Raw genomic sequence first — 25,689 nt, 5'->3', positions numbered from 1 at the left:
CTTAATTACAACTCATTTACCAAAGCACCTGCCTGCACTTCACAAGCGTTTCAATGACACAAGACCCGCGTGTCAGCCAAGAAACCAAGTTCCATCAACGTCCTTGAGCCTCCTGACCCGATACAAAACAGTGTGTCTACACGTGTGCGTCCACGTTTTCTCCCATAACTGCTAACAACCCTCATCCGCTGGCAGCTCGACGCACAATTCCTTACAGCCCGCCTCCCCTAGTGGACTCAGACTCACGTAGTCCTGGCTCATTTCCCCATTCTTTCTGCCTGAAAACTCTCCAGTGAAAGCCAGAAACACGGCACGAAGGAGATTGTTAAAAATCTTGCAGGATGGTCTCCGCCCTTGGTTCCCTACTCACTACAGGGGCGCCGTCGATGGGAACTTTGCACACAGCTGCGCCGGCGGGACAAGGCACCCCGTGCATGGGGTTCAGCGGCTGGCAGATGTTGATGTAGAAGTCAGGGCTGGTGTCAGAGGCGTCGTCCTCGCTCTCATCGTACGCTTCGTACCCCCCGGTGCGGTGGATGAGGGGGGACAAGTCGATGATGGAGCTGCCGTTCCTCACAGAACATTCCGTCTGTCAAGCAGGAAACATGCCTCGTTGGTGTCTGCAATACGTGTCCTGACCACCAAGTCACCCACGACAATATAAGCTGAACCAAAAAAGCACGAAGGGTGGACCAGTGTCCCCAAATGCTTGGTTACCTAACATCGGGCACTTTGAACCAGGTACGACTGGGGCCCCAGGAGTGGATGAGACAGGCTGGGGGCCCGAGGGAGTCGCAGGAGAAGTGGAGTACGGCCCCTGGGTGGGCCGTGCCACACGTGCCCAGCCCGACTCACCACCTGCTCGCAGGCCAGGGGCGTGTGCCAGTACAAGAAGAGTGTGCACGTCTGCTTGTCCAGGGAGATGAGCACGGGCCTGTTAGTGGGCCCGGCCTCGGGCCTGCACACGAAGCTGATCACGCTCTTGTAGCTCAGGCCGGTCTTGGAAGGACAGGGGGAGCCGTCCTCGTACACCAGCTGCAAGACCTGGTCCACGTACTTCAGCCTCTTGCTCGCCTTGCCCACGCTGATCCTGGTCTGTCCGAAGCAGGCCCCTGTCCCAAACGCAGAAGGGAGAGTGGAAAACACACAATTATGGATTCAAACCACTTGCTTTCCGATGAGAATCTTCTGCAGAACCAGACTTTGAGACTCACAGCTAACCCTCTGGAGGGTCCCGTGTGGTTTTAGCAAATGTTACACGTCTAGTATTCCATCACGTGGCCACGAAGCCCCCAGACCCCTACCAGCCCACTGCTGCCCACGAAGGAAGGCATCTGACCTCTTCGCCGGAGGGACGCGGAGGCCGAGGCTGACCTCGGGGCCGGGAGGGCAGGCCGCACTCACCTACGCCAGGGGCACAGTTCTCGTTGTCCCCGCACACGCTGAGGTAGACCAGCCCCTTCTCACTGTAGGCGGCAGTGTACCCGGCCCTGCCGCTTAGAGAGCTCAGGTCAAACAGGTGTCCTGCTCGGGGGAAGGGATGGGGACACGGTGACCCATCACCGGCGCTCACACATAGCTCCCGCCAGCCGTCGGGCCTCCTGATCCCTCGTCACGTGCCACTGCCCCCCTTCACTGACGTGGCCCCCAAAACCTTCCTGACAGCTAGAAAGTACCCAGGAGACAGCGGCTCAGGGCGTCCTGCGCCTGGGCCACAGCGGCCACGGCGATTCCAGTGGGGTTGGGAGGGCCCACCGGCCTTCCTCCCGCTGCCAGTCACCCACCCCCAAACCTTTCCGGGCCCAAAGCTGAGATCCTGTGGTTTCCTTGTTGCCCCACGTCAACTCTGAAAGGAACAGGAGGCTGACTCCAGCTCCGCCAGCCTAAAGCTTGGGACCAGCACCCCAGAAACAGGAGTTACGGGGAGCACGGCTTTCAGGGAGGTGCTCATTCTCTTCTCCACTGAAGAACCACAAGTCAACAGGACCGGGCAGATCCAGCAGAAAAGGCCAAACGCGCACCCACAGGACAGGATGCTGCTGCCCGGGGTGCCTACCCCCCAGCCTCACACTGGGTCTCTCACTGCTTGCGCGCGCGCACACATGTGTGTGCATGTGCATGTGTGCCCACGTGTGTGCATGTGTGTATGCACGTGCACGCATGTGTATGCGTGTGTACCTGCGTGTGTGTGTCTGTGTGTGCACGTGCGCGTGTGTTGAGGGTGTGGGGATGGGTGACCGGCAGGGTCCCTCACCCGTGGAGGGGTTGGTGACCTGGCAGTCGTCATGCACGTTGCTCTTCACAGGGCAGGCAGCGGCCGTAGGCCAGGAGAAGGTGTACTCGCAGTCCTCTACGGCGCTGAGGAACATGGGCCTGGAGTTCTAGAAACAAGCGAAGGGCACACAGCTGCTGCCAGGGTGCGCGCCTGACGCAGGGAACAGCACCCACGGGCGCCAAGCAGGAGCTCCCCGGTGACGCACCACAAGCCCGTGACACACCCGTCTCGGTGTCTTCACGGGACGAGGGCAGACTCGGGAGAAGCAAAGGGTCAGGGTTTGCTCCTGAGATACCCCTGGGGGCGGAAATCCACTCGGGGGACAGGGACGTTTTCCTACAGCTAAGGCTTTTAAGGTGGGGTCGGGGACAGGGTGGCGAAGGATGCTCAAAGGGCTACTGTGAGGCGCGGATGAGGAAATAAATGATAATGTCCTGAAAAACGGAACCGACATCCGTGACGATGGACAAACAGGAAGACCCTCAGGAAGAGCTAGTCATGACCTAACCCGTCCCTCCACCACCTGGGCTGAGGCTCCCTGCCTCTCAGACGAGTCTCGTCCACACGGTGAGGGTAAAAGGGTAAGATTCGTGCAGCAGCGCCCTCCTTCCCAGATAAACCAGCCCCCGGCACCCGCGTGCAGAGCCCTCCACAGACCAAGCAGCTCTGCCGTGAGCCTCTCTCCTCAGATACACAGCTGAGCGAGTCTATGGGGGCCCAGGAGTCCGGACCCCAGCAGCACAGGGGCCCAGGCTCAGCCTCTGCATAGCCTCTTGAGGGGGAAACCTCAGCTGCCACCCCGTCAAGGGGGCGGACCTCAGGCCCCCCCCGCCACGGCCGGCCGCACGCAGCTGGACGGTGGTGCTGTCCTGACACCGAGGATGGGGTGCCCTGGGCCAGCCTGACCTCACTCCCGAATCTCACCAGACAGCACACAGGCTGCACCTTAATCTCCGCGGCAGAGATGCTCCCGCGGTGAAAAAACAGTCCAGAGAAACCACTGATTCAGCCCCCACCTGCTGCACTACACGTACCAACCGGTCAGGGGAGGAATCATCCAGAGATGAGACGAGACCCCAGTTACCAGGCACCAACCGCATGCCAGAAACGGTGCCCGGCGCTTCCCGCCTCCTCTCTCTAACCTCGTGGCGATTTGGCAGCACAGGCTGAACTCGTTGGTAACAGATGCCCCGTTTAGGGAGGCTAAGTGACCGAGGTACACGGCCAGGAAGTGGAAGAGCGACCTTGGAACCGGGTCTGCCCGACCTTCTGCTGTACCCAAGTGCCTCCGTGAAGACCAGGGCAGGTTACCAAATATCAGTTCTCTCTCCGGCCTTCAGGGATCTGAGTCAAACTCCAAAGAGAACCACCGAATTCTGGAGCAAGAACTGCCAGGGTGGACACCCCGGGGCCACGGGCCCGAGGCCGCGCCGCGCATGCCCCTCGTTAGGCTGGGTCACCCCAAGCTCTTCAACTCACATCCCAGGAAGTAAGACATCAGTCTCGCTGGCCCTGGACTCGCACTGGGGCCGAGACAGCTGTGTCACTTACGACTTGGTTCTCGTTGCACGAGAAGCGGATGGTGGTTGACTTCTTCCGGATCCGGTCCGGACACAGGTCACCATCGACGTACCTCAGCAGAGTCATGCCCTCGCTGCCCTGAGGGCCATCCCTCACTCTGCCCAGGTTCACGGGCTTGGAGCCACCCAGCAGACACACGGCCGCCTCCGGAGGGCACGGCTCTGCAGCACAAGCAGAGACAATTAGGAGTGACCATCAGCCCCTGGCCAGTCTAGGACTTAACAAGGGACGTAACATCCAGCACGCGACAGAGTTGATTCTAACAATCACTGCAAAAATATCAGCGATTTCTTTCACTAAGTCAGATGCCAGTGACACCATGAGTTCTCACTCCATGAAACACTGTTTGACCACAGATGGGTTGGAGGTGAGCATGGGGTGTGGGGAGAATTCAAGGCAGAACACCCTCAGTTATTTCTGATCCCCAAACAAGATGAAGCTGAAACACCCAGATTACGCCCATGGGACATTTTAAATGGCCTATATTCACGTGCTATCTTACTTTAAGAAGTCACCAAGAACTGTGCCAATTTCCCAGTCCCCGGAATGTCCGAGTCATCTGCCCTGGGTAAAGACCGAGTCCCACTTCCTGGATTAGTAAGAGCCTCGGTGTCACCAATCTAGCCCGCATACAAGGCAAGGGCAAGTGGGCCATGGCCTCAAACCACGCAGAGGAGAAAACTAACTTTCTGGGTTTAAAAAAAAAAAAAAAAAAAAAGACAGGAACAGCACCCGCTTTGAGTTGAGCCAGACGAGAGGCTGCCTCAGTGAGGCTGCATAAAACTCTAAGAAAACGGGACAAGTCTCGTCCCCAGGATCCCAGGGGGCCACGGATGGCACCAAGGTCTCCGTGGGTTGCTGCTCCCAGCTGCACGGGCACAACTGAGTTTTAGCCTCATCACTGGCACCAAGGGTCTGGGTGCATCCTAACAAGACCCCACCCACTCTGCACTCAATGAATACAGAGGGCACATACCCAGAGCTCCATTTCCCACCCTCCTATCTCCTGCCCTGGCTAAGAATTACCTGCCACGGTGATTGTTTCTACCTACCCTCCAGCTCCCCACGTTCAAACAATGGTTATAATGCTCCCAACAGAGCCTTCAGCACTGATTTACCCTGGACCACGCCAGGGATGGGTCATCAAGATCCTCAGATAATTCCTCCTGCTGCTTCTTGGCAAAACCACTCATGTGTCAGAGAGCAATGCGCCATCGAAGAATCCGTTCTTACTTCCTCTTCACCCATAAATTCACTACAAGCCATGAGCACCTCCGCCAGAGACCTCACTCACCGGAGCCGGCCTGCGGAGCCAGCGACTTGCACACGTTGATGAGGTAGTGCTCAGTGGCTCCCGTCCTCGTGACGGCTTCCCAGTTGTCACTGTACCTCGACAGGGATGAGAGATCGAAGGTGTTCCCAGCCCCGTCTCTGAAGGAAAGAAAGCACCACGGTGAGGTTCGGCTGGATTCTAACAGAGTCTAGCGCTCCGTCTGCAAAGGATCAGTATAAAGGCAGAGTCTACTCTTGACACCCTGGGAATCAGACCCTGTCATGGACAGAACTCGACACTGGACTCCCCCAGATCCAGGCGGAATCAGCAACAACACAGCTTGAGTTCAGGAAATGTCAAGCCTTAGCTCAACAAAATTATGTATTAACCAAAAAAAGCCAAGAGTAAGTGCCTGTCCTGCTCAGGCCAGTGAGAAGACAAGGGTACACAGACAGCTAAGACACACAGCGCCCAGGGCAGCCCGGGCAGGCCACCAGCTGTCCAAGCTGGAGGACACCAGCAGTCACTGAAATAAAACAGGCTGATGTTGACCTGCTCAGGTAAAGGTTTACTTACTGCATGAACCCCAAGTAGGGACAGACACTGAGAGCCAGCCCTACGCCAGCTGCAGAGTTAATGGTAAGAAAGACAAACACTCCCTCTGCAGGGCGCCAGATCCAGGTGGAGACAGAGGACAGCCACAGATGCCACTTCACCAGGCGGTAACCTCAGCACATCAGAGGGGACTGAGAATCACCCATTCATTCAAAAACTACATGCCAACTGGGGCTATTGTGTTGAAGGAAAGAGATAAAAATCGCCCATTTTATGAAGTCTGCATAAGTCACAAGGTAATATTATAAAATGTACAGTATGTCAGATGGCAATTAGAGCAAAGAGGGGAAAAAAGGCAGGGAAGTGGGTATGAAGTTTGGGAGGGGAAAGAGGAGGTGAGATTTTAGACAATGGCCAGAGAAGGCCTTCCTGAGGAGGCCACCTCTGAATAAACTCAGAAAGACGCGGAAGAGCCAGTCACGCAGGGACCCGGCGAAGCGTAGCACAGGCAGAGGCAGCAGCGGAAGAAAAGGGCCTGAGGTGCAGAGAGCCTGGTGCGCTCACAGGAAAGCAAAGAGCCCCATGTGGCTGCAGCAGAGCAGACATGAGGAGTGACACAGCAGGGGCTGAGGGCAGCATCACGTGGAGCGTTCCAGCCAGGAGGGACAGGGGCTTCATCGCATTGAGGGGTTGCAGCAACAGCCTGGGCCGACTTACAATCTAACAGGGCCACTGCGGCGATGCAGGGGCGAGATGAAGACGGCCTGAACCAGGGCAGGGAGGTGCTTCTGGAAGAGAGAACTCTAGGTATTTTGAAAGCTGATGGACCATAAATGGGATCAGAGTGAAAGGATGGAGCTGGCATTGATACCAGCCTATGTGGGAGACACAGGTATTTATTTGCAAAAGCAGCTCCTCAAGAACTTCATATAATGGACCATCTGACAGAGACTTATTGTAAATGGCTAAAGACCTAAAAGAAGAAATTGAAAGTATAATAAAAGAAGGGGGAGTAGAATGGAGGGAAGAAATGATGAATTAGAGTACCAACAGGGACTTCCCTGGTGGTCCAGTGGTTAAGAATCCATGTTCCAATGCAGGGGACGTGGGTTCAATCCCTGGTTGGGGAACTAAGATCCCACATGCCCTGTGGGGCAACTAAGCCTGCACGCCGCAACTACTGAGCCCGAGCGCCACAACTGGAGAGAAGCCCGCATGCCGCAACGAAGATCCCGCGTGCCGCAGCTAAGACCCGACACAGCCAAAATAAATTAAATTTTTTTTAATTAAAAAAAATAATAAACTGTTTCTAAAATAAGTTTTAAAACAGAAAGAGTACCAAACAGAACTCCTAGCATGAAAAGGACAGTCATGAAAATTAAAAAGGGAACAGTCAAAACAGCAAATTAAATCAGCTGATAAGAGAATCGCTAAATTGGAAATAGGTCTAAGGAAACAGAATACAGTCCAGAAACAGATAAATAAGATATTTAAAAGACATGGGCTTTTTAAAAGACATGAGGGCTTCCCTGGTGGCACAGTGGTTAAGAATCCACCTGCCAATGCAGGGGACAGGGGTTCGAGCCCTGGTCCAGGAAGATCCCACATGCCACGGAGCAACTAAGCCCATGCGCCACAACTACTGAGTCCACATGCCTAGAGCCCATGCTCCGCAACAAGAGAAGCCACTGCAATGAGAAGCTTGCGCACCGCAACGAAGAGTAGACCCCGCTCACCACAACTAGAGAAAGTTCGCGTGCAGCAACAAAGACACAACACAGCCAAAAATAAATAAATGAAAAAAATATTTTTAATTAAAAAAAATAATAAATAAAAGACAAGATGGATAGAATAGGAAAGCCTAAGATATGATTAATACAAGTCCCAGAAGAAAAGAGACGGAATAGGTTAGAGGCAACCTTCAAATATACAATCACTGCAAATATTCCTAAGTGAATAACAGACATTCATCTTTAGCTCAGAAGGCATCAACTTCCAAGCAACATAAATAACAAAGCCATACCTAACAAATCAGACTGAGACTGCAGAACAAACACAAGAGAAAATATACAGAAAAGGTAGGTTATCTACAAAGGAATGAAAACAGGACGGACGGGGGCAGATTCTCTAACAGCAATACTAAGCACCGGAAGATGGTAGATTACCTTCAAAGTGCTGACACACACAAAAAAAGTATTCACCTGGAATTCTGTACCAAGCTAGTGACAATAAAACTAAGCCTTTTCAAGTAAAGACCAATATTTAACTCGACAGAATCTCTGTTCGAACCACCAAGCAGTGTGACTCACAGTGCGATGTGTACCCAGGACCAGTCAGTAACCGAGGAAGGAGCCAGCGCCACAAGATGAACCAGTAATGGACACTGGTTCCTTCACTGTCCCTAGTGCAAGGTGACACAGCTCTTCACCCCATCAGAGACCAGAAGCAAATAGTTTGCAAACCAGCACTATGCATAGCATTATACTAAACAGAGTACTTAAAGAAAGAGAATTAGGTCAAAAGCAAGGGGTAAAATGCAAAGAGGAAGAGTAAGCCAAAGAAATAGAGACATTTCTTTTCCTCTTCAAAAGAAGAACTTTATATAGTCAAGCAACCAATGAATATTTTTTAAAATCACAATAATGACTTATTCAAGAGGTAAGAAAACAAGTCAGAACAAAAGCACTCGACCACAATACCATGGAGATGGGGAGAGAGTGTTGGTGCCACAACATTCTACGTTATTTTATTGTTGGAGAGATGGGTATAGTTACTAACTTTAGCCTTCCATTAAATCAAAAATACATGTTTAAGGCAATCATTAAAAGAAAATGAATTATAATTCAGGGAATGCATGATGAGATTTTTAAAAAAGAAACAAAAAAATTGTAATTAGTATCCTCAGAGATGATTAGAAGGACTTATTTGAAATTCAAAATAAATATCTCCAAAGGATAGCTGATTTTCTAAAGTTCAGAAAATATTCCAGAATGGAGTAAAAACACGAAAACAGAGTATGAGCAATTAACTTTTCCACCAAACATACACAATTCTTGTAGGAAATGGGACAATGCCTTCAAAACTGAGGGGAAATTAATTTGAATCTGTAATCTTACTACAGCCAGTCAGATTTAAGAGCAAGTTATTGGCATTTTCAGACAATGCATGGGTTCTCTCCCATCCAACCTCTCTAAAGTATAGGAGGATGCACTCTAACAAAACAAAAAAGGAAGCCAAAACAAAGGACATGAAATCCAAGAAGCAGTGGATCCAAGCCAGGAGTGATCCCAAAATGAGCTCTGATCAAGTAGCAGAAAACACACGGCCCAAATCCAAACTGAGACGTTCCTGAAGGAGAACGGTGATTATTCATAGACACAGCATCGTGAAGAGCCCTGACAGTCTGAGATACAATGGGAAGGCATATTATTCTGCCAACAATAAAAGAGAAAGACAACGTAAAATGCCAAGATTTAAAACCTATTCAAGGTAGCTATGTTCCAAATATTAAGCAAACTAAATGTGGAATGATTTTTGGAGCAACTTATGAAATAGAACAAATGGGAATCTTTTGACCTAAACACTAAGCCTATCTTCCTTCAGTAAGAGGAAGCTAAGAGACACAAGATTATGTCATTTCTCTGCAGATACAATCAGACCATGTGATTTTGCAGCAAATGATGATGCAATACTGTAAACGCCGCTTATTAGTTTTTAATTCTTTAGAACCACCCTCTGAATAAAGTAGGTAAGACCATTAGAGTTCCCCAGCAGGATACACATGTTCTAAACCTTGGCAATGCACCAGCGACAGCTTGCTGGCATTGAGGCAGTGGGGAGGATCAGCAGAGGGAGAGGCCATCTGAGGCCCTCATCATACTTAGTGGGAAGTCAAGAGATGTCTAAAGGTGATGAAACAAGAAACTGAGCTTAGAGTAGATCATCCCATATTCTAAAGGCGGCCAGAAGAGGAAATAAAAATGGAACCAATCGAAGTGGGGCAGGGGAGAGGGGAGAGGAGACCAGAATTACGTTTCTGGCGTCTGAAGACAGAGTCGACTGATACCACCTGAGGGTGACAAGCACGGGTATACTGATCATTCAGAGTCATGCAAGGCTCCAGACAGAACTACAAGCCATGGTAAAAAGTGGGATGAGGCTGAGGTGGGGGAAGCTTGGAGAGGAGACCAGAATTACATTTCTGGTGTCTGAAGACAGGGTCAACCGATACCGTCTGAGGTTGACAAGCACGGGTATATTGATCATTCAGAGTCATGCAAGGCTCCAGACAGAACTACAAGACATGGTAAAAAGTGGGATGAGGCTGAGGTGGGGGAAGCGTACTTCATCTGACACAGTTTTCTACACTTACGAATTCATACAATATACATACATAAGCTTTCATTTTAACTGATTCTTCAATTAAGGATAAAAACTGGAAGGAAACAGGGAAATGATTAATTTTTCCTCAGGACGGAATGCTATATAACTCAGTGATTCTTTTCAGGCTGGGTCCTCATGCAACAGAAATGTCATCATGTCCCTTAAATATGCAGAAATGTGTAGACCCGTGAAACCAAAATCTCCAGGGATGGAACCCAAGATGTGTATTTGTAACAGTTCTGAGGGTGACGCTGATGAAATTCACCCACATTGAAGACTTCCACCGTATCTCAGGAGCTGCCAACCACCTCATTTCAGGAGCCTACTTGAGCCACAGGTAACAGAACAAAGGAACCAGTGATGGCAGCCGAGAACCTGCAGGGTGGGTGTCACCCCCTGGCGCTCTCTCCAACCCCTCCCCCCCACCATGCAGCTCCACCATCTCCCTCTCCACGTCTTTTTCACCAGACACAGGCAGCATCCAGGGCGGAGCAGAGGCCAGGGGACACCCCGGTCACTCCAATCCACTCACACCCATGAATCATACAAGGTTTCCTGTTTCAACTCCAGTCACTTCCCTGTACCTTAACACAAGGTAATCAAAGAATATGAAAGTCGTGAAGGATTTAGCAGTTACCCTAATCCAACTCCTCAGTTTAACATGCAGGAACTAAGGCTTAGAAAAATCACCTGACTAATCTAATCCCGTCCCCCGCCCAACCACTAACTTTTTTTTTTTTTTAATGTTTATTTATTTATTTGGTTGTGCCGGGTCTTAGTTGCTGCATGTGGGCTCCTTAGTTGTGGCATGTGAACTCTTAGTCGCAGCATGCACGTGGGATCTAGTTCCCTGGCCAGGGATCGAACCTGGGCCCCCTGCATTGGGAGCATGGAGTCTTAGCCACTGCGCCACCACGGAAGTCCCCCAGCCACTAACTATTAAAGCAAAATATTATCAAGTAAACCTGACTGCCCCAGGGTGAACACCCACATCAACTTACTTGAATGAGCACTCGGTCAGGTCGAAGGGCGGGCAGGCATACTGCGTGTGCCACTCGAACAAGTAGGAGCAGTCAGAAGTCTCCTGGAGAAACACCGGCTGCAGAAGTGGAGAGACGCGTCCGTGAAATGGGACACGTCAGATAGTCGGTGCTTTAAGGATGCAAATAGTAAGGGATGGGCCTGCTCGTTACACTCTACACAGACGGATCAAGGTGTGAACACAGTTTCTGTAAATAACGTACTTAAACTAAGCTAACCAGGAAGTATTATGAGACTTAAGAGCAGATTCACTTTGTGAAGACAAAGGCAACGGGGTGAGGGCAAAGCGGCCCCCTGCTGCGTTGAGCACACTCACCGCCTGGGTGCTGCGGTCACAGTAGAAGATGATGGTCGTGGAGCGCTGGTACACCTTATGGCAGGTGTCCCCACCGGTGTAGTTCATCTTCAACACCCCATTCTCATAGGTCAGCTTCTGGGTAAGGAGACCTGCTCAAGAAGCAGCCAGTTCAACAAGGATCAGTTCAGGAAGCCCCAGGCTGGTCAACACAGACATGGTGATTCACACACGCTGAACAAACACAAGACCAAGTGTGCCTGGCCTACTGGCACTGGACCACCGGCTCCGTCACATGACACCGTAGAGACCAGAATCAGTCCTCCTCTCGCCCAAGGCTGCGACCTTAGAGACTAACCCCGGGATCAATGACGTACAGAGACCCCTGGCCCGACGAGCTCAGAGGATGTCACTTCCTCTTCACAGCCCCTCAGGGAGGCCCATGTACTCACCCCATCACCTACTTCAACTTCTTTCTTAAAAATTCTTAAACTTATCATCATTTGCCCAGCTGCTGAGACAGCATAAGGACCAACAGCCTGTCTTATACATTTTACAGCCCAACCCTATATGAAATGTGTCCCCTTTGTCTCAGTTCTAGAAAGTACTACCTCAGAACACCCATTAATAGTCCAGTGGGTCCCAAAGTTGGAATAAAAAGAAGACATATGATCTCAGAATTGGTAACTGGTACTGCTAAATAAGAATGAAATAAACACTAACAACACGTATCAGTACACGTCACGGTGACAAAACTCAAATGAAATCAGAAACATCACTGGACGCGCGGGGGTGGGGGGCGGGCCAGGGGCGGAGTCACGATAGCAGGGTGGGAAGACACAGAGTTCGCATGTCCCCACAACTAAGGCGCCTGCTGGACGCTGGTGGGGGACCCTAACACCTAAGGAGACGGGAAGAACCCCCGAGCAAACTGGCAGGATGTGGGGGGCTAAGGGGACTGGAGAAGTGGAGACCTGACAGGACCAGTGCCCCTGAGGGGTGGCTGAGGTGGGGAGGGGCTCCGATCAGCGGGGAGCAGGCCCAGCGTTTCCCCTGCCCAATCGGCCGGGGAAGTCTGCCCAGCTCCCAGACCGGGTCCTACACCCTCAGAGGTCCCCTCCAGGCCGGGTTAATCCTGGGGACATAGGAGGGAGGCCAGGAGAGAACAGGAGAGGCAGGAGGGAGGCGGCTCTCCAGGACCAGAGGAGCCGGAAAGGACCAAGGGCGTTTGCCCTGCCCACTCGAACCCAGGAAGGCTGCTGGGCTCCCAGGTGGGGTCCCCCGCCCTATGAGACCAGGGGCGGGAGGCACGCCTGGGCCCCTTTTGCTCCCTGAGCCTGAGCCGCACCCCCTACGCCCCCCAGGGCCTTTTCCAGCCCTGTGGGTACCGAGCATAGGCCCCACCCACCACCCAAACCTCACCCCTGCTAAGGCCCCGCCCTCCACAGCCAAGGCCTTTTCCACCTTTTTTTTCTCCTCCTCTTTTTTTTACTGTTGTGGTTCCTTTTTACCTTCCAGTTGTTTCATCTATATTTTTATTTTTATATTTTTTCTAACATATCTGTTAGTTTCCTAGTCTAACTGTATTTTTTACTTTGTTATTGTTATTTTTTTTTATTTTTATTTTTTTTTTGCCACCCCTCACAGCTTGCAGGATCTTGGTTCACAAGCCGGAGGTCAGGCCAAAACTCCGGCGGTGGGAGCTCTGAGTCTCAACCACTGGACTAACAGAGAACTTCAGACCCCAGGGAATATTCATCGGAGTGAGGTCTCCCAGAGGTCCTCATCTCAGCACCAAGACCCAGCTCTACCCAACAGCCTACAAACTCCAGTGTTGGAAGCCTCAAGCCAAACAACCAGTAAGACAGGAACACAATTCCACTCGTTTAAAAAAAGGAAAAAAAAAAATGAGACAGCAAAAAAGTATGTCACAGATGAAGGAGCAAGGTAAAAACCTACAAGATCAAATAAATGAGGAGGAAATAGGCAATCTACCTGAAAAAGAATTTAGAGTAATGACAGTAAAGATGATCCAGAATCTCGGAAATAGAATGGAGGCACGGATGGAGAAAATACAAGAAATGTTTAAGAAAGATCTAGAAGAACTAAAGAACAAACAAACAGAGATGAACAACACAATAAGTGAAATGAAAAATACACTAGAAGGAATCAATAACAAAATAACTGAGGCAGAAGAATGAATAAGTGAGCTGCAAGACAAAATGGTGGAAATAACTGCTGAGGAGCAGAATAAAGAAAAAAGAATGAAAAGAATCAGAGACAATCTCAGAGACCTCTGGGACAATACTAAAAGCAACAACATTAGAATTATAGGGGTCCCAGAAAAAGAAGAGAAAAAGAAAGACTCTGAGAAAGTATCTGAAGAGATTATAGTGGAAAACTTCACAAACATGGGAAAGAAAATAGTCACCCAAGTCCAGGAAGCACACAGAGTCCCACACAGGATAAACCCTAGGAGAAACACACTAAAACACATATTAATAAAACTAACAAAAATTAAATTCAAAGAAAAAATATTAAAAGCAGCAAGGGAAAAACAAAAAATAACATACAAAGGAATCCCCATAAGGTTATCAGCTGATTTTTCAGCAGAAACTCTGCAGGCCAGAAGGGAGTGGCAGGATATACTTAAAGCGATGAAAGAGAAAACCTACAACCAAGATTACTCTACCCAGCAAGGATTTCATTCAGATCCGATGGAGAAATCAAAAGCTTTTCAGACAAGCAAAAGCTAAGAGAATCCAGCACCACCAAATTAGCTTTACAACAAATGCTAAAGAAACTTCTCTAGGCAGGAAACACAAGAAAAAGACCCACAAAAACAAACCCAAAACAATTAAGAAAATGGTAATAGGAATATACATATTGATAATAACCTTGAATGTAAATGGACTAAATGTCCCAACCAAAAGACACAGACTGGCTGAATGGATACAAAAACAAGACCCGTATATATGCTGTCTACAAGAGACCCACTTCAGACCTAGGGACACATACAGACTAGAAGTGAAGGGATGGAAAAAGATATTCCATGCAAATGGAAATCAAAAGAAAGCTGGAGTAGCAATACGCATATCAGATAAAACAGACTTTAAGACTGTTACAAGAGATAAGGAAGGGCACTACATAATGATCAAGGGATCAATCCAAGAAGAGGATATAACAATTATAAATGTTTATGCACCCAACATAGGAGCACATCAACACATAAGGCAAATGCTAACAACCATGAAAGGGGAAATCAAAAGTAACAAAATAATAGTAGGGGACTTTAACACCCCACTTACGCCGATGGACAGATCACCCAAACAGAAAATAAATAAGGAAACACAAGCTTTAAGTGACGTAACAGACCAGATAGATTTAATTGATATTTATAGACCTTTCCACCCAAAAGTGGTAGAATACACTTTCTTCTCAAGTGCATACAGAACATTCTCTAGGATAGATCACACCTTGGGTCACATATCAAGCTTCAGAAAATTTAAGAAAATTGAAATTGTATCAAGTATCTTTTCTGACCACAATGCTATGAGATTGGAAATCAATTACAGGAAAAAAATTGTAAAAACCACAAATACATGGAGGCTGAACAGTGTGCTACTAAATAACCAACAGATCACTGAAGAAATCAAAGAAGAAATTAAAAAATACATAGAAACAATTGACAACAAAAACACAATGACCCTATGGGATGCAGCAAAAGCAGTTCTAAGAGGGAAGTTTATAGCAATTCAATCTCACCTCAAGAAACAAGAAATATCTCAAATAAACAATCTAACCCTACACCTAAAGCAACTAGAGAAAGAACAAAGAAAACCCAAAGTCAGTAAAGGAAAGAAATCACAAAGATCAGAGCATAAATAAATGAAATAGAAACAAAGAAAACAGCAAAGATCAATAAAACTAAAAGCTGGTTCTTTAAGAAGATAAACAAAATTGGTAAACCCTTAGCCAGACTCATCAAGAAAAAGAGGGAGAGGACGTAAATCAATAAAATTAGAAATGAAAAAGGAGAAGTAACAACTGACACTGCAGAAATGCAAAGGATTATAAGAGGCTACTACAAACAACTATATGCCAATAAAATGGACAACTATGAAGAAATGGACAAATTCTTGGAAAGGTACAATTTTCCAAGACTGAACCAGGAAGAATTAGAAAATATAAACAGACCTATCACAAGAAATGAAATTGAAACTGCAATTAAAAATCTTCCAACAAACAAAAGTCCAGGACCAGATGGCTTCACAGGCGAATTCTATCAAACATTTAGAGAAGAGCTAACACCCATTCTTCCCAAACTCTTCCAAAAAATTGCAGAGGAAGGAACACTCTCCAATTCATTCTATGAAGCCACCATCGCCCTGATACCAAAACCAGAAAAAGATATCACAAAAAAAGAAAATTATAGACCAATATCACTGATGAATATAGATGCAAAAATCCTGAACAAAATACTTGCAAACAGAGCTCAACAACATATTAAAAGGATCATACACCATGATCAAGTGGGATTTATCCCAGGGATGCAAGGATTCCTCAATATATGCAAATCAATCAATGTGATACACCGTATTAACTAAGGAATAAAAACCATATGATCATCTCAATAGACGCAGGAAAAACTTTTGACAAAATTCAACACCCATTTATGATAAAAACTCTCCACAAAATGGGCATAGAGAGAAACTACCTCAACATAATAAAGGCTGTATATGACAAACCCACAGCAAACATCACTGTCAATGGTGAAAAACAAAGCATTTCCACTGAGATCAGGAACAAAACAAGGATGTCCACTCTTGGCACTCTTATTCAACATAGTTTTGGAAGCCCTAGCCATGGTAATTAGAGAAGAAAAAGAAATAAATGGAATACAAATTGGAAAAGAAGAAGTAAAACTGTCACTGTTTGCAGATGACATGATACTATATATAGAAAATCCTAAAGATGCCACCAGAAAACTACTAGAATTAATCAATGAATTTGGTAAGGTTGCAAGATACAAAATTAACGCACAGAAATCTCTTGAATTCCTACACGCTAACAACGAAAAATCAGAAAGAGAAATTAAGGAAACAATCCCATTTTTTTACCATCGCAACAAAAAGAATAAAATACCTAGGAATAAACCTACCTAAGGAGGCGAAAGACTTGTACTCAGAAAACTGTAAAACACTGATGAAAGAAATCAAAGATGACATAAACAGATGGAGAAATATACTATGTTCTTGGATTGGAAGAATCAATATTGTGAAAATGACTATACTCCCCAAAGCAATCTACAGATTCAATGCAATCCCTATCAAGCTACCAATGGCATTCTTCACAGAATTAGAACAAAAAATTTTACAATTTATATGGAAACACAAAAGACCCCAAATAGCCAAAGCAATCTTGAGAAAGAAAAACAGAGCTGGAGGAATCAGGCACCCTGACTTCAAACTATACTACAAAGCTACAGTAATCAAGACAGTATGGTACTGGCACAAAACCATAAATATAGATCAGTGGTACAGGATAGAAAGACCAGAGATAAACCCATGCACATATGGTCACCTAATTTACAAAAAAGGAGGCAAGAACATACAATGGAGGGAAGACAGCCTCTTCAATAAGTGGTGCTGGGAAAACTGGACCGCTACATGTGAAAGAATGAAATTAGAACACTCCCTAACACCATACACAAAAATAAACTCCAAACAGATTAAAGACTTAAATGTAAGACTATAAAACTCTTAGAGGAAAACACAGGAAAAATACTCTTTGACATAAACCACAGCAAGATCTTTTTTGACCCACCTCCTAGAGTAATGGAAATAAAAACAGAAATGAACAATGGGACCTAATGAAATTTAAAAGCTTTTGCACAGCAAAGGAAACCATAAACAAGATGAAAAGACAACCCTCAGAATGGGAGAAAATATTTGCAAATGAAACAACAGGACAAAGGATTAATCTCCAAAACATACAAACAGCTCATGGACCTCAATGTCAAAAAAAAACCAAACAATTCAATTAAAAAATGGGTGGAAGACCTAAATAGACATTTCAGCAAAGAAGACATACAGATGGCCAAGAGGCACAAGAAAAGATGTTCAACATCACTAATTATTAGAGAAATGCAAATCAAAACTACAATGAGGTATCACCTCACACTGGTCAGAATGGCCATTATCAAAAATCTAGAAACAATAAATGCTGGAAAGGGTGTGGTGAAAAAGGAACCCTGCTGCACCGCTGGTGAGAATGTAAATTGATACAACCACTATGGAGAATAGTATAGAGGTTCCTTAAAAAACTAAAAACAGAACTACCATATGATCCAGCAATTCCACTATTGGGCATATACCCTGAGAAAATCAATTCAAAAAGAGTCATGTACCACAATGTTCATTGCAGCACTATTTACAATAGCCAGGACATGGAAGCAACCTAAGTGTCCATCGACAGATGAATGGATAAATAAGATGTGGCACATATATACAATGGAATATTAATCAGCCATAAAAAAACGAAATTGAGTTATTTGTAGCGAGGTGGATGGACCTAGAGTCTGTCATACAGAGTGAAGTAAGTCAGAAAGAGAAAAACAAATACCATATGCTACCACATATATATGGAATCTTAAAAAAAAATGGCATTGATGAACCTAGTGGCAGGACAGGAATAAAGACGTAGACATAGAGAAATGACTTGAGGACACGGGGTGGAGGGGGAGGGAGAAGCTGGGGTGAAGTGAGAGTAGCATCGACATGTATACACTATCGAATGTAAAATATTTAGCTGTGGGAAGCAGCAGCGTAGCACAGGGAGATCAGCTTTGCGATAACCTAGAGACATGGGATAGGGAGGGTGGGAGGGAGGCTCAAGAGGGAGGGGATATGGGGATATATGTATGCATACGCTGATTCACTTTGTTGTACAACAGAAACTAACACAGTATTGTGATACAATTATACTCCAATAAAGATTGAAAAAAAATCACTCACACACTGTTTTACAGAACACAACAGACATTCCTCCTACTCAGGAAAGTTATAATCTTTAGATCTTAAATCATAAGATATAATCATAACATCTTAAATGTGGAATTCCATTCTTTTGCAAAAAGAGAAGAAACAACCATGGTACCTGCCACTCTCTGAAATCCCTGGGGTCCCCGCTTTGCCTGACAGGATGAAATGACTTTGGACTTGTCATCGGTCGAGCAGACACCTGAGGACAGCTTTCCACAGACCCGGAAGTAATAGGTGTATTCGCCAGCGCTCACGACGGTGTCATTTAGGCCAAGAGGCTTCAGGTCATACATGTTGCCATGCCTTGGGTCTCTCACCTCACAGTTGTCCCCTTCAAGAACACGAGAAGGGAAGGGCAATTACACACACTTACACCTTGAGGCAAAAGTTCTGCACTTTTAATCAGCTGAGTACTGTCTTAAAAGAGGCATTAAACATCACTTCCACGTTCTCTCCTTTTGTCTGTATACATAAGACAAACCGCCTGGCAAATAGCTTTCTCGAAAAGCTTAGGTCACAGGACGAAGGTCCACTTAAGCAAAACCAAACCCCACATTCGTATTCTCAAGCGTGAGATGCTGAGAGGCCATCAGTCTGGGTTGGTGAGGAAAATGTAGCTGGCAAAGTGAGCAATGGAGTGGAGTAAAAAAATCAAGGATAAGCAGCTGTCCGCCCACTAATGGACATTTCATGATCACGCACGGGGTTTCCCATCTAAGATGCTGTTAGAACAGCCCCTACTTCACACATTCACCAGCATCAGTGAGCAGGGCCGGGTCTTACCTTCCACACGGACGACGGGACAGGCTTCCACGGTTCTCCAGACAAACACATACTCACAGTCGTCCAGGAGCTGAAAGGTCGGGGATCCCTACAACAGAAACCAACAGCTCGCTGTGTTCTCATTTATTTAAAAAATGAGTCAAATGGTAGCTAGAACTAATACCCAACTTTTAACTTCCACGAGAAAAGTACATGGCACTTATGAAACACATCAGATCTGGGGGGAAACAGCACATTCTAGTCAAACTCTATGGATGGCCTAAAACCCCTGAAAACTCAGGCAAGTTCTACATCAGACAGAAGATCTGGAGACTGGAGGGGCGTGAGAATGAGGCACGACAGACACGCACCGTGGTGTGGGCGCACTCAAGCGTTATCCTGGTGGAGAAGCGCTGGTTCCCGCACTTGTCGCCGTTGACGTAGACGATGCTCAGGGACCCGTTGGCGGCAACTTGAGGACTGACCTGCACGACGCCCAAGTTCCAGCTGTTGTCTTCCGACACTAGGCAGGACCCCACTGCGCTGCCTGGAAGGGCCAGGAAAGCCGATGAACTTGGGGGTGGAGGGAAAGGCAGGACAAACTTGAGTCCAATGCTCGGAACTCACCGTAGCAGCCGGGAATGTACGGGAGAGGATTGCAGACACTCAAGTAGAAGGTTCTCCTTTTTCCATCAGCCGAGGTGTCAACTGCAGTCCAAGGCTTCCTGGCTTTGCTTAGGCCACTCAGATCATACTCGTTCCCAGCGAGGTCTGAAACACATGAAAACGCTGGAAATCCCTGCCTTCCCGGCAGCTTTGGGCACCGCCTTTCAACCCCAAAGACCAAGGATGCACGAACTTAACATTCATAACAGGGACTCCCCTGGTGGTGCAGTGGTTACGACTCCGGCGCTCCCAATGCAGGGGGCCCGGGTTCAATCCCTGGTCAGGGAACTAGATCCCACATGCATGCCACAACTAAGGAGCCCGCCTGGCACAACTAGGACCCAGCACAGCCGAATAAATAAATAAATAAATATTTTTTAAAAAAAAAAAAAACATTCATAACAGAGAAATGAGGAGATCCACAGGAAGCTGAGAGGCTTCTCCTACAGAAACATACACCTGCCCTGACCCTCAAAACCTCCATTACAACAGGTGTGGAGGTGAGGCTGGGGGCCACCACAGAGAATGAGGGCTGCTGGAGACGCGGCTCAGCATCCAGGTACACCTTACGGAGCTTTATCCTCTTGTTCTTTTCTTCTCTTACACTGTAAGAAGCTCTGACCGTGTACTTGATTTTTTTCCCCTAGTTTTCTTCTCCGTTCTTAACCAGCTTCTGATCCCTAACTATAGCTCAAAACCATTAATTATGTATCTAGATTCTCTTCAAGAGAAGCTTTACAATTCTAGTATCGTTCAAAGAAAATATGTAACACATGTATCATGCTGCCTGTAAAGTAAAACATACGGTACACAGAGACACACGTGCACACACACACAGACACACATGCAGGCAAAGACACACGCTTCTGACCGGCCTCTTAATTCCTGGTCCCCCGGCCTCACCCGTGACTTGGCAATCCACCGGAGAAGGTACACAGGCCAATGCAGTTTCAAACTCAAAGAAAGTGTCCCGGATCCCCAGGTCAGAGTCAATGTCTTGATGCAGGAACCCGGGGGTCCCTGGGTAAACGTCGTCATTGCAGGTGAAGCGGATGATGAAAGCATCAGCCCTCCCTGGGAACAAGAAGACCAGACTGTAGGAAACCACAGCAATCACTGTGCAGCCGTACATGCGTGTGGCACCAGGACAGTGTGCCCGGGAATGAGCCTCCGAGCCACCCTCTAAGACAATCACCGCGAAGCGCCAGGTCTGGTTCAGGGACCCAGTCTGAAGTACAAAGTGGCCATGTTCACTGTGATAGCGACCCACGTAAAGACGGTTTACACCGTGAACCTGGTGTCTTGGCATTCTTCTATTCCAGGAAGTGTGCAAATGCTATATCCGTTTATCCATCCAAACATTAGAAAAATGTCACTCTTCTTTATGGGTTTATTCGACAATATTTACTAAGTTCCTACTACACACAGGAGTGAAAGAAACAAGAAAACCCGCCCTACTGGGAGCTGACACACCGGTCCAGCGCCCAAGTAGTAAGCAAACTAAAGGCAACCCCTCACAGACCAGTTGGAAATGAAGAAAAACGCAGCAGGGACAGGGCCTAAGAAACCCCAAGGGTGGTGGGGAAGAGGCATGGCAGTTTCCAACGCAGTGGCCGGGCTCCCTGAGAAGGTGCCATCTGAGCCCACCCCGAAGAAGTGAAGAGAAGCAATGAACTGCCTGGCAGTCTTGAGGGGAGAGCACTGCGGACAGAGGGAACAGCAAGGACAAAGGCTCTGGTGGGGAGGACGGGCGAGAGCGGGCCTCCACAGCTCCAGAAGCAGGAGGTCAGCGGGAGTGAGCTAGCACAGGGGCGGGTGACCCCGTCAGAGGAGCAGCCAGTGTCCCTCGGCCACTGCACAGGGCTGGCTGCTACTCTGGGCGCACGTGGAGCCCTGGGGGGTCTGAGCTGGGAGAGATGTCGCCCAACACTTAAAACATCGCTCCAACTGCCCAGCTGAACACAGGCCACTGGGGTGGGGTGGGGAGGACGCAAAGCAGGACGGGTAACGCGGAGGCTCCCGCAGGGAGGGGACCACGGGTGGGTGGTGAGCGCCGCAGGCTGCACTAGGGGAAGAACCCTAGGGTCAGCAACACGTTAACCCTCACAGGGGACCAGAGATGCCCAGCTAATACAGGAGGAAACTGAGGCAAAAAGAGGGTAAGAAGCAAGTCCGGGGCAGCACGGCTCTAAGGGCTGGTTATACATGTGCTGCGCCCCTGGGGTTGCCGGCGCCTGGATTCAAACTCAGCAGAATAAATGTCAGCGGCTGTCAGCCACACAATTAGGGCCCCCCAAAAAAACTATATATAAATGCCTAATCTATTTCATTTTTAAACCGCACTCTGGAACTGGAGAGCAGAAGAATGATAAACAAGAATGAAGCACGCTGCTTTCTGGATACTGGAGTGAGTGAGCACCTGACTGTTCTGACCAAGAGCTGAAGAACTTTCCATCTGTAAAGCGAAGGATCACCACTCCCCCGGCTCTACTAAGTTCTCCTCCAACCAACTAAAATTCTCTCAGTCTGTGGTCCAAACCCTCCCCGACAAATGATACAGAACAAGATCAATTCCCTTTCTAGGACAACCCTTCCAGGATCTGAGAGCAGCCCCCAGGCCCCATGTTTTCTGTCCCTGAAGTTAAGAAGACCCCAGTTCTTAAAACCCCTTCACAGGAATCCTGAACTCATCCCTTCGAGCCCTAGGAGTTCCCTTCCCAGCGTGTTAATGGGTCCGTCAGCTTGAGCGTGATGCACAAAAGGAGCCGATGACCGCGGGCTGTCACGCGTGCAGGAGGGCAGGGCCATCCCCACTCCCTTCTGGATACTAAGCTCCTCTGACGTCGACTCCGACGTCCCACATATTTTCCGCCCCACACATCACACGACTGCCCCCTCCTGAGTCCATCCCGGTGCGGTGCGAAGAGCACAGGTTTAGAAGTCAGAAGGCGTGGGTTCCAACTTCAGCCCTGCTGCTCACTGGCTGTGGGTGTGACTGCACCTCTGTGGGCCTCCGATCCTCAACGCAAAACAGAAACGTGTTAGCCCGCAGAGCCAGGATGAGGATCGAGAGACCTGGCTGTCAGCCCTGGCTCCGCCCAGCGCTGAGCCAGTGGCTGTGTCCAGGGCTCAGGGCCTTCCGGGGCCTTCGTCACCTGTGAAGCAAGAAGGTGGCTAAGCAGAGGGTGTGAGCGCAAATGAGATGCACGGGGTTGGCGGAGAACCAACCCACTAAGCGCACACAGCACTCCACACGGGACCGGCACACACGGCGAGCATTCACGACGGTAGCTGTGACTCCACCACCACTGTCCTCCCGAGGCCCTCAGACTCGGCCTTGCACCTTATGACACCAAAAATGGCAACTTTCAGTTTACAGTCACAGCTGCAGGAAGGAGTAGAAGTGTGAACCCACTGGAGATGCAAAACTGTATTTAAAGATACAATAAAGACTGAGTAGAGGAATTGGCAGAAAGAAAGAAATTTAGGAAAAAACAAAGTAACTGCTGTTATCTTCACCCACCGCTTCTTTAATACCTGAAAAACACAGCACAAAAGGCCGAGCGAACACACTCCTATCAGAGGAGCCGCTGGAGGTGCTGGTGGAGGACGCCTGGGGGCGGGCGCAGCAGAACCTAGTGGCCAGGCCCCCTCCGGCCGCGGGACGCACTCAGGCGGCTGGGAGAACACACCAGAGGCTGGGCCCGTGGGGCTCAGAGGTGGGGAGGGTGGCCGGGACCCAGTCTACAGGCACTCCCGTCACGTTCTGAAAGGTTTACAGTCACAGAACCCCCAGGACACCGGTCAGCTGCAAGCACAGGGACGTGAGCTCACCTCTGGGGTGGGAAGGAAGCCCCGTGTAGGTCAGAGTTATAAAGCCCTCGGTGGACAGCTGGAGGCTCTTCTCCAGTCCCACCAGCCTTCCTGGCTTCAGATTCTTCAGCTCTTCCGTCTGGGTCTCTGCCTCACAGCCGGACGCTGGCTTTCCATCCAAGGTGCCACAGACAGGCATCGCGCCGCACACGTTAAACTGCAGGCCAGACAGCGAGAACCACACACCAACTCAGGCCACGTGACTCACCGCGAACATAACCCCGAGCAACCCAAACCCTGCCCAGCCAAACAGCGTTGCCTGCTTGTTATCCAAACAACTGCATAATTTGTTCCTTATTAGGCAAATGACCAACTTTCCATGCCTGGGCAATTAAACCCTGAAGCTAGCACATAAAGCAAAAAGCAAAGTCCAAACGGCAATGCCCATAAATTGCCTGTAAGGCTTTATTTATACAGCCCTGTATCTCTAAATGCATGAGACACATTGCATATCACAATGCAGCATGTATAAGAGAGAGACCATAAGTAGCCAGAATTTTACAGTATTTTTGATTATATGAGGAAAAGCATATATGGTTGAAGTCACATTAATTAAAAGTAAATATAATGGGACACCCCTGTATTTCTTAAAGCTGTTGATACCATTCGATTTAAATCCAGTGGTCGATATAATGAAGTAGGATACGGTCTTCGGTACGAGACACAGAAAGGAAAGACTTCTCTACAACTGGTATGCGTCCGTGGATGACATATAAAAAGTTAAGAACTACATGTACAAAGTATTTTTCCTTCAGACCAAAGTTTACTACTTAAGAAATGGCCACTTAAGACTACACCCAGGCAGGTGCCCTGCAGCCACGTGGGCTGCGTGGTCACAGAAGTACGTAGTATGTAGGGGCAGCTGAGCCCAGCAGGGCCAGGTGATGAGGGAACAGTGCCAAGCAGCCGGCTGGTGGGCGGTGGTGGCCTGAGCCCTTCTGGCAGCACAAGGGCTGTGTCCTGACTCCGAGGAGCCTAGACACCCACTAATCAACTCCGCTTCCACTTGCATTGTCCACAGTCCGTCCCTGCTGTCCACAACTGTGCACCTGCCGCCTCCCGCCCCTGCTACCGCACGGGCACAGCCTTTCTGGACTGCTTTGAGCATATTGTCTACGGGGTCACCTCTTCCAGTATGTCCCCTACAGAGTTCCTCTTTGCTGGCATGTTCTCCCTGGGTTCGCCGCCTCTGGCATGTGCTCTATGGGACTCTCCTCTTCTGACATGCTCCCTGTGGGGCTCAACAAAGTTCCTGTCTGCTTCTCACACTCACACAGACAGCCAAATATATGTCACCTATGATAACCTGTTACAAGCCAAACTCCAGAGCAGCAACTTCTGAGAGGGGGTGGGGAGAGGGAGGGCTGCAAGCCACCGTGCTGCTGAATGACGAACCCCATCAGGTGCCTTTTGGCTCTGGAACAATCCGCAGGCCCTCCCGCATGCGCTGTGCCTGCAAAGTCCCCTTTGCAAAGTGCTATGACATTCTCACCCCAACTTCCTGCTTTCAAAGGGTATTCTCTTCTTCCACTGTGGATTTTGCTAGAAGAAGTTAAACCTCAATAAAGATTTTTAAAAAGCTTTCTCCCTGTCTAGCAGCGCTTAGTTTATGACAGAACAGCATTAAGTGGAGATTTTCCTCCTCACCGCTCCAGACACCCTGTCAGGGCCGCCCATGAAGGAAGTGCTGTCAGAAGATCCCGGAGCACTGCCATCGGTCGTCTCCCTCTTATAGGCGAATATAATTTCCACTTGACCAGTGGCTCTGAAACCCCAGTGGGCATCAGAGCCACGTGGTGCCTTGTCAGAACAGACGGCTGGGGCTTTGCTGTTGGCGCAGTGGTTAAGAATCTGCCTGCCAATGCAGGGGACACGGGTTCGAGCCCTGGCCCGGGGAGATCCCACATGGCATGGAGCAAATAAGTCCTTGCGCCACAACTAC

At 48.5% G+C, this 25,689-nt stretch overlaps 1 protein-coding gene across 1 annotated transcript in view; it reads right to left on the bottom strand.

The window, feature by feature from the left end:
- Window positions 1-25,689, bottom strand: part of IGF2R (insulin like growth factor 2 receptor) — a gene marked incomplete at its 5' end in the record, with an annotated part of 108,254 nt that overhangs the window by 18,597 nt on the left and 63,968 nt on the right. The window contains 14 exons of the mRNA XM_079716398.1: window positions 371-589; window positions 856-1,112; window positions 1,405-1,524; window positions 2,255-2,381; window positions 3,827-4,017; window positions 5,151-5,287; window positions 11,069-11,166; window positions 11,425-11,555; window positions 18,562-18,777; window positions 19,230-19,317; window positions 19,580-19,755; window positions 19,836-19,979; window positions 20,778-20,948; window positions 23,709-23,904. Coding sequence (XP_079572524.1) covers window positions 371-589; window positions 856-1,112; window positions 1,405-1,524; window positions 2,255-2,381; window positions 3,827-4,017; window positions 5,151-5,287; window positions 11,069-11,166; window positions 11,425-11,555; window positions 18,562-18,777; window positions 19,230-19,317; window positions 19,580-19,755; window positions 19,836-19,979; window positions 20,778-20,948; window positions 23,709-23,904 — 2,271 coding nt within the window. The remainder of the gene's footprint in view (window positions 1-370; window positions 590-855; window positions 1,113-1,404; window positions 1,525-2,254; window positions 2,382-3,826; window positions 4,018-5,150; window positions 5,288-11,068; window positions 11,167-11,424; window positions 11,556-18,561; window positions 18,778-19,229; window positions 19,318-19,579; window positions 19,756-19,835; window positions 19,980-20,777; window positions 20,949-23,708; window positions 23,905-25,689) is intronic.

This window comes from Hyperoodon ampullatus (assembly GCF_949752795.1).
Source record: "Hyperoodon ampullatus genome assembly, chromosome: 12".
Classification (NCBI taxonomy): Eukaryota; Metazoa; Chordata; class Mammalia; order Artiodactyla; family Ziphiidae; genus Hyperoodon; species Hyperoodon ampullatus.
The sequence above is the reverse complement of the archived record's forward strand: the minus strand, read 5'-3'. Positions and strand labels throughout refer to the sequence as shown.